Raw genomic sequence first — 13022 nt, forward strand, 5'->3', positions numbered from 1 at the left:
TGCGGCCTAGGGCTTTCGAGCCACATGCACCAAATTCGGATATGTTGTAGACGCTGGTCTGAAGTTTGTTGCTATTACTTTTCTAAGCGATCCGAGTACCAGTACTTCCGGTACTGGGTCTCAAAATGGCCTTTTTTCCCCATAGACTCCCATTATAAACTTTGGAGGTTTATAACTCGGTAAGCTTTCGAACTATCTACACCAAACAGCCAGCTCCTTTAGGGTGATACTCTGAACAAAGGTTTAAATCGGTGCACCGACTGGCCTTCCAGTTGTGCCGCATCCCCGCCCCCAAAATATGCAAAATCAAAAAACTTTTTACAACATGGACATGTGACATATCAAAACACTCAGAACAATGAGGGGAACTTCCTCACGTGTATTCTGATGACGTCACATGACGTCACGTGATGTCACGTGAAAAAAAAAAATTTTGCACAACATGGGCATGTGACATATCAAAACATTCAGCCCAATGAGGAGAACTTCCTCAGGAGTATTCAGATGACGTCACATGCTCGTCTCCACTTGCCTCCAAATGTTTTGGCACCCTATCTTTCTGTCCACTTGCCTCCAAAAGTAACACTGACCCTTATGTCCACTCACCTCCAAAAAGCACTGGCCTTTGCGAATACTTGCCTCGTCAAAGCCAACATCAAAGTTTGTCGCGACGAACTTTACAAATCTAGTTACACATATTTTTTAACGGTGTACTCTATTTATTCTTGATTTCTTTTAATACTCCTAACTTAAATTTATTTATTGTTTTATGTTTAGATGCCCTTGTTGGGAACTACATTTCTTTGTATTGTATGCAATCACAATAAAGTACTTACCTTACCTTATCGTGTATATACTGTATACATAAAACAACTCTTCATTTTATATATATATATATATATATATATATATATATATATATATATATATATATATATATATATATATATATATACACACACACACACACACATACACACACACACACACATATATATATATATATATATATATATATATATATATATATATATATATATATATATATATATATTCTGTTTTGTTTGTTTTTTTGTTTTGTTAAAAAAACCTCAGAATATCATTTTTCACAGCCCTTTCTTTCACTGCAGGATTCATCTTTTCTGAGTGATTCTCAAAATCTGTTGCACACGTGACCGCCTGCAGTTAAATGCCAGTGATGTCACTAGTCACCTTATTCTGAAAATGTTAACAAGCACAAAGCACTCCGTTTACGTGCTGAAACCTTGGTTTAAAAAAATATACAAGAAGCCAGAGACCACAGCAGGCATCGCTTCTGTTCACTTAATGCCATTTCAATTACCTGAGTGTTTTTATGACCTTTCTTCCTTTCAGTGAATGCCTAATTTGCCATAGGATTCGAACGTGTTAAATAGCTCGGTCACTCACTGGAGACAGCCTACATCACATGAATACGGTTACTAATCTACCGCAACATTCTAGACATATCAAAGACATAGATGACGCGTCTCAGTCGGCTCTCTAAGTGGTGAATCGGTCGCTGTAAAAACCAAACCATATAAAATATTTAAGGTTTATGTCTTTTAAATGTGTTAGCTTAATCGCATGGATTTCTGTCATGGTACTTTAAGCAGAATCGTAGTCGAGATCTATTTTTAATCAAATAAAGTTTAAAAGACACTAATGGAACTACAGTGGAGCTACAACAAAAACAACAACATTTGTAGATGAGGTTCAGAGCCTTCTGAGAGGCTTTAGATAATATGTCATTTCCATTAAAGAAACATATTCAATTCAATTCAAGTTTATTTGTATGGCGCTTTTTACAAGTGACATTGTCTCAAAGCAGCTTTACAGAACATAAACATAGAACAAAAGGTTATTATAAAAAAATAATATAAAGATTAATAGAATACAAAATTCAAGATTAATATTAGATAGATTTAGTTCACAATATGTATGTATTTATCCCCATTGAGCAAGTCTGAGGTGACTCAGGCAGCAGTGGCAAGGAAAAACTCCCTTAGATGGTAAGGAAGAAACCTTGAGAGGAACCAGACTCAAAGGGGAACCCTTTCATTTGGGTGACACTGGAGGGTGTGATTATAAATATACAGTCAAACAGATGTTGTATAGATGCAAAAGATCCCATGGAGTTCACATCAGAGTCAGCCTCATCTCAGTGGTCCAAAATCTTGATCACACGGAAGACGATCGGAGTTGGTACAATTTCTGGATGCCTCGGGATGGGTAGAAAGAGAGAAGCAGTGCAGAGGGATTAACATATATGCTGTTCATAATATTTGCAAGTCTGATGTATTAGTGCACAATATAATGGAATGTATTATGTGTACGTCTGACTAAAGAGATGAGTTTTTAATCTACATTTAAACTGGGAAAGTGTGTCTGAGCCCCGAACACTATCAGGAAGACCGTTCCAGAGTTTGGGAGCTAAATATGAAAACGCTCTACCGCCTTTAGTAGACTTAGATATTCTCCGAACTACCAGAATTCCTGAGTTTTGTGATCTCAGAGAGCGTAAAGGATTGTAACGAGTTAGAAGACTAGTTAGATACAGTACATGTGAGCTAAACCATTAAGAGCCTTGTACGTAAGTAGCAGCAGTTTGTAATCAATTCTAAACTTAACAGGTAGCCAGTGTAGAGATGATAAAATTGGGGTTATATGGTCATACTAAGCACAGATGCTCCATGGTCTAATGCAGCGGTGTCCGATCTTATCCACAAAGGGCCGGTGTGGGTGCAGGTTTTCATTCCAACCAAGCAGAAGCCAGGCTTCTGAGATCTTTAGAGAGAAAACGTAAAATGTACACACAATCACATACAAACACACACTAACACACACACACCTTTACCCTTTTCCCAGTCTCAGATTTAAACATTCTACCCACAGCTCAGTAAGTTTGCTATCTTTTATACACTTTTCTGGCTGCACGCTTAAGTAGCTTGAAGGTTATAATTTGACCTTTGAGTCAAGGACCTCACCTTGAATATTTATTTATTCTTTTTTCACAGTTAGTGCCTTTTAAATCACACTGCTTCATATTGCTCAGGTTTATTAAACAAATGTAAGGCACTAATTAGATGAAATATTTTACCTCAGTAACTTATTTATTTTACCTCAGTATAATAATACAATATTTTACTTAATATTTTACCTCAGTAACTCATTAACTCCATTAATAAAGATGAAACCTTTTTCACAGTTCTGTAATAATTAAGATGAAAACTTTTACCTCAGTAGAAAAATGACATCTTTTGCCGCTCTAGTATACAGCAATACACAGTGAAATAAAACAGGACAACATAGGACTAAAGGCTAAAAAGTAAAAATTAACATAAAGTCTATGTGTTCGACATTGTCCAAACAGTGCAAGACAAAAGACAATACAAACAGACAATGCAATACTCTACAAGAAAGATATGAGACAGATACAGTAGCGTCCGTTATACAGTCTCTGTTTAATGTTTTTATAAATAAGTTATAATATTTTATTAAAAATAAAATAATATAGCTCAGATTTGCTATAAACATGAACATGATCTGTGATTTTTGTAAGGGTGATCCTGGTCTTCCAGGCCCTTCAGGCCCACCTGGACCTCTGGGAACATCAGGAACACCAGGACTTGCTGGTCAAAGAGGGGAAACGGGTCAACCGGGAAATCCAGGACCTCCAGGGGAGAGGGTTAGTGTTGACACTCGACATTAAGGGCTATGGTGGTTTAGACAAATCCCTGGGTCTTGGACATGTATTGGTTTTGAAAAAACTCACTTTTTACTGTACTGGATATCCAAATGCATCTAAACTTTATTGCTAGTAGAGAACAAGTTTAGTTTCTTTATTTGTATATGTTTTTTACATTTATTAAATTACAAACTGGAGGTTGCTATTACCAGTTTTTAAGGCCTCCTTATTAAATATACAGCTGATGTTGAAAGATCATGTTGCGTGTATAATTTTGATTTGGCAGTTGCTTGGGGGGGGGCACGGTGGCTTAGTGGTTAGCACGTTCGCCCCACACCTCCAGGGTTGGGGGTTCGATTCCCGCCTCCGCCTTGTGTGTGTGGAGTTTGCATGTTCTCCCGGTGCCTTGTGGGTTTCCTCCGGGTACTCCGGTTTCCTCCCCCGGTCCAAAGACATGCATGGTAGGTTGATTGGCATCTCTGGAAAATTGTCCGTAGTGTGTGATTGTGTGAGTGAATGAGTGTGTGTGTGTGCCCTGCGATGGGTTGGCACTCCGTCCAGGGTGTATCCTGCCTTGATGCCCGATGACGCCTGAGATAGGCACAGGCTCCACGTGACCCGAGGTAGTTCGGATAAGCGGTAGAAAATGAATGAATGAATGAATGTTGCTTAGCGTGAGAGTCACTCTGGTTTGAGTCTTGGATATTTATTTTGTTTTGGGTTTTCAGGGTCTGCAAGGCTTCATAGGAAAAGCAGGAAACCCAGGGACAGCCGGTAATCCCGGGACACCTGGACCACCGGTGAGTGTGAAAAGGATTATGGAGTTTGAGTATTTGTGTCGGTGAAAGAGATTTTTTTTTCTCGTAATCACTCGTTCTTTTTCTTCTTATCAGGGTAATGCAGGTCCCCCGGGGCCTAAAGGTGATAAAGTAAGTGTGTCGTATTATCACCGAATAATCTTATACGTTTATATACATTTGGCTTTGAGTCTCCTTCAGATGATTGAACCTGTATCTCTCTCTCTCTCTCTCTCTCTCTCTCTCTCTCTCTCTCTCTCTCGCTCTCTCTCTCTCTCTCTCTCTCTCTCATTCTCTCTCAGGGTGAGGTTGCTGTAGGAGTACCAGGACAGAGAGGAGAGAGAGGAGACCCTGGGCCTCGGGTAGGAAAGCTCACATATTTCTATAATGCACATGAAAAAGATACAAATGTGTAAATATACGGTTATATATACTGTACATAAGCATTTAAACTATTTCTAGGCTTCTTTTCTATAAAAATGATTCATTTCCATTCTATAATTGAATCGTTAATGGCCGATGGTTATATTTTTGTACACATTTTGTATCTAACGTTTGCTTGTCTGTAGGGAGAAGAGGGACGAGCTGGGGTGGATGGAGAGAGAGGACCTCCGGTAATTATGAGTGCATTTCCTGTTCTGCATTACGTATTTATCGTATTTTCCGTAGCCAGTCTTTCCCATCCATCGCATCTCTCTGGCACCAGTGTCTGTGCCGGTAGATTTGTCTTATTAATCTTCATCATGCGGTGCCCAGAAAAAGCCCTATCACTTTTGTCTGTGTCACCGTCATGATGACTGATCTCACCTTACAGATAGGGAGCTCAATATCTCTGTATGTTTAAAGGAACAACTCAAACAGCAGATTGAGGCAGAGCAGGATGTAGGAGGAGAGTCAGACTGCTCTTATCTATACACTCTCCTCTCCCACGCACTGTCATACTCATAAATACTTAATACGGTGTGTATGAATTAAAAACATACACACACATGCAAACCTGGTAGCTCTCAAGCAGACAGAGGACTTAACTCAATCAATCATTCATACAGTGGCACTTGTATGTTTGTGAAACCTGTGTAATATATCCAAGTCCCATAATAGAAAAGAGAAATCAATTAAACAAATGAAATAAAAATGTTACACATAGCCATTTATTTATTCATTCATTCATCTTCTACCGCTTATCCGAACTACCTCGGGTCACAGGGAGCCTGTGCCTATCTCAGGCGTCATCGGGCATCAAGGCAGGATACACCCTGGACGGAGTGCCAACCCATCACAGGGCACACACACACACACACTCTCATTCACTCACGCAATCACACACTACGGACAATTTTCCAGAGATGCCAATCAACCTACCATGCATGTCTTTGGACCGGGGTAGGAAACCGGAGTACCCGGAGGAAACCCCCGAGGCAAAGGGAGAACATGCAAACTCCATACACACAAGGCGGAGGCGGGAATCGAACCCCCAACCCTGGAGGTGTGAGGCGAACGTGCTAACCACTAAGACACCGTGCCCCCTATGGGCATTTATTTATTTAGGAAAATGATAAAATAGTACATATTTTTAGTGGCTGGTGTATTTGAACATCTAGCGTTAGCAATTAATTTGAAGATGAAATTAGAGTCTTCAGTCAATGGGAGGACAAACAGGTGTGAGTGAGTATTTAAAGAACAGGGACCCGAAGTCTGATCTTCACAACACATGTTAAAGAACATGTATCATGGCACAAGCAAGGGGGATATTTGAAGATCTCAGGAAAAGAGTTATTGAGGTTCATCATGCTGGAAAATGTTACAAAACCATCCATAAAGTGTTCGGACTCCACCAGTTTCAGGACCTTTAATAGTCTGCAAGGTCACAAATGAAACCTTGGTAACTTCTAAGGAACCGAAGAACTCTTTCACAACTTTGAACACTGAATAACAACAGTATGCATATCAAGATGCAAGGAGAAAGGGTTGATCTCAAAAAGAGCACCACCGCCTGTCTGTAGTTTGCTGAAAATCACATGGAAAAGCCGAAAGCTTATTTGGAAAATAGTCAGAAGAAACCAAAACCAAACTATAGTCTTGAATTGAGAAGTAACTGAGGAGGACAAGAACTGTATTCCAACATAAGAATTGTATCCCATCTAAGAAACATGGTGGTGATAGTGTCATGGATTCTGACATACCTCCAGGACCATGGTGCTGTACAGGAGACAACCCACAGACAACCCCAAGTAGACCTTCACATAAAGCGCATGTGTTAAAATAGTGTACAAACATGTACATGTACAAACAGTACAAGACAGTACTGTACAATTACTGACAAAGAACAGTGCATCACAGACCAGTACATCATTTAGTAATCAATAAAATGCAAGACTGTAATTCTATATAGTAAAATGTAAAACCAGGGGCGTAACTAGACCCCTTAAAGTTAAATCGTCCTGATAAACCATTGCCTGATGAGGCGGAAACATCTGAAAATACTATTTCCTGAATGTTAAAATTTACATCAATGAATGATTTAAACATGAAGGCTGCTTGTAAAAAATATATTGTACATCCTGTTCAATCATAAGCCCGCTCCCTCATATCGCCCATGTATTGTGTTATATTACTTAATACATGTTTTAATTTATAATACGCAAATCTGATGTTTCCAGGGATTTGTAGGTGGCAAAGGAGCCAGAGGAGAAAAGGTAAGAGAAACTTATAAAACAACCGTTTCTAATAATTCAGTTCTAATTAATATTCAGGACATGTACTGTAGCAAATATCTTTCAACATAACTGCAGGGTGAAGCAGGACCTCAAGGAGAGAAAGGAGAGAAGGTGAATGTCTTATTGATGTTCAGTAAATAAATGTGTGCTCTGTCAGCATGAGAAAAAGCTTTCATTTGACTTTTCATTTTGTTATTATAGGGTGAAACTCTGTTGGTGGGGGGGCCTACTGGGGAAAAGGGAAATAAAGGCGAAACGGTGAGTTCAAATTATTTAAAACGAACAAAAGAAATGGTCAGGACAGTCAAAAGGACTTTAATATAAACCCTTTAAAATCAGTACTGCACCTTAAATATAGTTTCTTCCTATTACAGACAGAGTGAGTTAAAAAAATTCTCAAAATGCAACATAACAACCAGAAGAATTTTTTTTTTTCCTAGTGGAAACTAGACACCATGTTGCATTGGATGAAATGTGAAAGTGAAAAAGTGACGTGACATACGGCTAAGTACGGTGACCCGTACTCAGAATTTGTTCTCTGCATTTATCCCATCCAAAGCGCACACACACAGCAGTGAACACACACACACCGCGAACACACACCCCGTGAACACACACCCGGAGCAGTGGGCAGCCATTTATGCTGCGGTGCCCGGGGAGCAGTTGGGGGGGTTCGGTGCCTTGCTCAAGGGCACCTCAGTCGTGGACGGGCTGAGACTCGAACCTACAACCTTAGGGTTAGGAGTCAGACTCTCTAACCATTAGGCCACGACGTCCCCCCAAAAGGTTTTTATTTGATGCTTGTGGCATGTAGCATTGCTGATGGAGGTTTTGAGACCTTCATTGGTTCTTGTTTGTTAGTTAAAATGTTGCATTGTAGATTAAATTCCTTTTGGATTTCTGTTCATTACTACTTTATTACGTGAATGCTTATGCAACAAGTGAAAGGTAGATGTGTTTCCTCAGGGAGAACGAGGTGCGAAAGGATTGCAAGGTGAAAAGGGCGTTAAAGGTCAAGAGGGACCACCAGGAGTACAGGTGAGACGCCTCGGTATACAGACATGCTTGGAAAACCAGTGTGGTTGTGTACATTGTGTAGTACAATGTTTTTTTACCTGTGTGTAGGGTCTGCGTGGAGAGGCAGGTGAAAGAGGGTCACCTGGGTTTCCAGGTGCTCGTGGACCAGGAGGACAAAAGGTATGTTCTGGAAATTGTTTCTGTATATGTTGTATCTCAGATGGTGATTCCAAACATTATGAGTGAAATAAGAATTGTGTCAATTATTAAGATTAAGAACTTTAAGAAGCTGCCTGCTAGGAGCAGCGAGAGCAGTCCACGGCTCAGGTAGCCGAAGTCTCTGATGTTCCTTAATGTTTTCCTCAAACAATGCTTTCATAATAAATACTAATATTAATAATAAAAGATAAAACCTGCAACACAAATTCTTTGCATCTAAAGGACCTGAGCCATCAGAGGATGCTGCCTTTTTTTTTAAATGTTTACTGTATTGAATGAGAATGCTGGAAGAACATGGACACACATTAGAAGTTTAAAATAAGAGATTTTTCCTGTAGACGCTGGCTCAAGTATGTGACTTAATATTAATATTTAATATTACTACTGTTCATAATAATAATAATAATAATAATAATAATAATAATAATAATAATATACACTAATCATAATAATAATTATAATAATAATAATAATATACACTAATCATAATAAATATAAAGTAATAGCACCATCTGCTGCTGTCAGTGTTTGCTGTGTATAAATAAGCTCAGTAGACAGTAGCTCTGTCCCGGTACTGGATTAATGACACAGTGTCATTCAGCACAGTCGAGAACAATGTGAGCAGATTCGGCCCCAAGTCTACCCTGAGTCTTTCACAAATAACCTCACAAGAGCCCACACTGATGTTTTTGCCTGTCAGATGTAAAGCTGAGCGATTACGCCTGTATTTCTAAAACTATCTTTGAGAAACTGGAGATACTGTAGCAGTACAGTGTACATCATGTATACTGCAGGTATGCTAAAAATAATACAGTAATTACATGTAGTACACTAATGTCTAGCATTTTATACATCTACAGCAGTGTTAGTGATTCTCAAATCTGATTGGTCAGAAGATGATATATTTACAGCAGATTCTCAAATCTGATTGGTCAGAAGACGATATATTTACAGCAGTGTTAGTAGATTCTCGAATCTGATTGGCCAATTGATGTTAATACATTTACAGCATTATTAGTAATTCTCAAACCTGATTGGTCAGAAGATATTGATGAATTTAGAGCACTATTAGTGACTCTCGATTCTGATTGGTCAGAAGGCGTTAATACATTTACAGCAGTATTAGTGATTCTCGAATCTGAATGGTCAGCAGTCCCAATCAGTAAAAACTTACAGAATGACTGAATTCGATTATCGCGAATGGTGTTTATGGAAGGAGTGTTTTGTAGGCTTGATGTTTGTAAACACACGTTAACGTTTATTATTATTATAGGACGGACGGACGGACGGACAAATTGAGAGAGAGATCGATAAATAGAGAGAGAAAAAAAGAAAGATAGACAGATGGATGGATAAATGGATAGATAGATAAAGATACAGATTGAAAGACAGGTCAATGAATAGAGAGAAATAAACAGACAGAGAGATGGAAAGATGGATGAACAGATTAAGAGATAGGTTGGTAAATAGAGAGAGAGAGAAAAAGAGAGAGAGATAGACAGTCAGACACATGGATGGATGGATGGATGGATGAATGGATGGATGGATGGATGGATGGATGGATGGATGGACAGAGAAAAATTGAGAGATAGATTCATAAATAGAGAGAGATAAACAGTTAAACATAGGGACAGACATATGTAGGGATAGATAGATAGATAGATAGATAGATAGATAGATAGATAGATAGATAGATAGATAGATAGATAGATAGATAGATAGATGATAGATAGATAGATAGATAGATAGACGGACGGACGGACGGACAAATTGAGAGAAAAGTCGATAAATAGAGAGAGAAAAAGAGAAAGATAGACAGATGGATGAGTGGATGGATAAATGGTAAATTGGTAAATAGAGAGAGAGAAAGAGAGAGAGAGATAGACAGTCAGACACATGGATGGATGGATGGATGGATGGATGGATGATGGATGGATGGATGGATGGATGGATGGATGGATGGATGGATGGATGGACAGAGAAAAATTGAGAGATAGATTCATAAATAGAGAGAGATAAACAGTTAAACATAGAGACAGACAGATGTAGGGATAGATAGATAGATAGATAGATAGATAGATAGATAGATAGATAGATAGATAGATAGATAGATAGATAGATAGGTAGATAGATAGATAGATAGATAGATAGGTAGAATAAATAAATACACTCCTTTGGACATTTCAGTAATGTGATGGTCTTCAGATCTACTAAAGGGAACATGGACCCGAATGGCAGCAAGAGCTCAGTGGCTAAGTAGACAAGAGATCAGAAGGTTGTGAGTTTGAATCTCAGCACCTTAGCTGCTGCTGCTGGACCCTAGAGCAATGCCCTTAACCCACTCCTGCTCAAATAAGATAAATGTCAGTGCTTCTGGATAAGAGTCAGCTGAACAATGTGAATGGAAGCATCTCTCATAATCTGCTCAACTTTCTGCCTGTTATAAACCTCATTAATCTCAGAGAACAGACCGACTCTGTGGGTTCGTGATAATTATTTCAGCCACATTGACAATCCTGGACTGTTTTTTTTTCTCTTCTCAGTAAGACAAGTAAAATATGTAGTTTGTAAATCACTGTAGTCAATAAGAGGAATAAAAGTCTTCAGGATGACGTAGAAAACCTATTATAATGTTATGTCTGATTCATATCCTGTAACTGCATGATGCTACACACACACACACACACACACACACACACACACACACAGACGTATTTAAATGTATGACCTGATTCACTGTTGATGTTTTCAGGGAGAAGCTGGACTACCTGGAGTTCCAGGAGAACCTGTAAGGATTGTTGTTTTTTCTTTTCCCCATTATCTTCATGATCCCACTTCTGCCCTCTATTTCACGTGTGTGTGTGTGTGTGTGTGTGTGTGTGTGTGTGTGTGTGTGTTCATTCTCCAGGGTACATCTGGGAAAGATGGCCTCCCTGGCATGAGAGGAGAGAAGGGAGAGATTGGAATCATCGGCATGCGAGGACCTAAGGTGTGTGTGATTACTTTTTCGTGTGTAATGCTTTCAAGTGGATGTATCATCTGACAGTGTGTGTGTGTGTGTGTGTGTGTGTGTGTGTGTGTGTGTGTGGTTGATTGACTTAACTGGGGTTATGAAAGATCTTCAGCCGAATAAGAATCGCTCCACTCCATATGGAAGCAGATCACACCGACCCCCTTTCACTGAAATACACACACAGATGCACACACACACACACAGATACACACACGCACACACAGATACACACACACACACACAGATACACACACGCATACACAGATACACACTTGCATTATGAAATCTGTTTAGCAATTCCACTCACATTCAGAACCAGATTTAATATTAAAAGCAGTTGAATTGTAATGTTATTGTCACGTAGTAGAGTAGTGATGTGCGGGTCGTCTCATAATCCGCGGGTCGGGTTGGGGCGGGTAAAAATAATTGTCACTTTACTGCGGGGCAGGTTGGGGCGGGTCATTAAAAGCAAAATATAAAAAAAATATTTTGGAATATATATTTTTATATTTTATGTGATTCATTGATAAGGTTACAATACATAGGCCTACGTAGCAACGTAACTTGCGTGATGACCCCAAATCTTTGCCTTCGCGTCATGAAAGCGCCAATCAGCTCCCGCCACAGCCACAACAATAAAGCAGATAATTAAAATGGAAGACGAAGTGCAAGTGAAATTAAGGTCGGGAAGTTACAAAATCCGAAGAAAAGAAGGTAAATCTGCAAAATCTAATGTTTGGGAACGGTTCTCAGAAATTGTTGCAGCAGGAGACAACAGCAGTATCGGCTACTTTAAGTGCAACTCGTGTGAAAAAATATATAAACACGAGAGCCACAAAACGGGCACTTCCAGCATGTCAAGGAATATTTGTGGGGGTCTAAGAAAAAGGACGACACGTCTCAAAATATTACCGCTTTTCTCAAAAGTAAAGTACCAGCACATGTCAAGTCCGAGGTTACAGCTGTGCTGGCCAGGTGCTCGAGGCTAGGCGAAATAGATTAAATCCGGGTACAGTGGATGCAATTCTTTTTTTGCACAGTGAACGTAAAAACGCTGAATGAACATTTCCGTTTGTTAAATAAAACAAAAGTTCAGTGTTTATGTAGCATAGGCTGTAAACTGTATGCCAATAAAAATCTGAAAGAGATTTTGTTTGAGCCTTTTTCTGTTTTAAAATAGGCTACTGTAATTTGTTAGACCTATAGGTGTTTATTTATAGGTCTTCTATAGAGATAATTACAAACAATGCTTTGTAAATGTTGAAAATGTTTATATCTTGGTGTTAATATGACCATGCTGGTTTCTATGGTGAAATAAAACCTGCTTTCATTTACATTACAATGCGTCTATTTAATTTTTGCGGGGCGGGGCGGGTTGTAAAAATAGAAACAGTGGCCTGGGGCGGGCCAATAATTTCATAAAAGCGGGACCTGCGGGTTGGAAAAAACCTGACCTAGCATCACTAGTAGAGAGCATCAGCTGTAGTGTTACAGTGTGTGTGTGTGTGTGTGTGTATGTGTGTGTTATGCATAAATAACAGAACTTTTTAAAG

At 39.1% G+C, this 13022-nt stretch overlaps 1 protein-coding gene across 1 annotated transcript in view; it reads left to right on the plus strand.

Annotated features, from left to right (window-relative positions):
- LOC132844213 (collagen alpha-1(VII) chain-like) overlaps positions 1 to 13022 on the plus strand; it is a 62509-nt gene that overhangs the window by 44108 nt on the left and 5379 nt on the right. Inside the window, exons 58-69 of the mRNA XM_060867430.1 lie at positions 3581 to 3706; positions 4435 to 4506; positions 4600 to 4635; positions 4806 to 4865; positions 5073 to 5117; positions 7164 to 7199; positions 7296 to 7331; positions 7422 to 7478; positions 8187 to 8258; positions 8346 to 8417; positions 11209 to 11244; positions 11365 to 11445. Of these exons, the coding sequence (XP_060723413.1) occupies positions 3581 to 3706; positions 4435 to 4506; positions 4600 to 4635; positions 4806 to 4865; positions 5073 to 5117; positions 7164 to 7199; positions 7296 to 7331; positions 7422 to 7478; positions 8187 to 8258; positions 8346 to 8417; positions 11209 to 11244; positions 11365 to 11445 (729 nt within the window). The remainder of the gene's footprint in view (positions 1 to 3580; positions 3707 to 4434; positions 4507 to 4599; positions 4636 to 4805; positions 4866 to 5072; positions 5118 to 7163; positions 7200 to 7295; positions 7332 to 7421; positions 7479 to 8186; positions 8259 to 8345; positions 8418 to 11208; positions 11245 to 11364; positions 11446 to 13022) is intronic.

The sequence above is a fragment of the Tachysurus vachellii genome, chromosome 4, assembly GCF_030014155.1.
Source record: "Tachysurus vachellii isolate PV-2020 chromosome 4, HZAU_Pvac_v1, whole genome shotgun sequence".
NCBI lineage: Eukaryota > Metazoa > Chordata > Actinopteri > Siluriformes > Bagridae > Tachysurus > Tachysurus vachellii.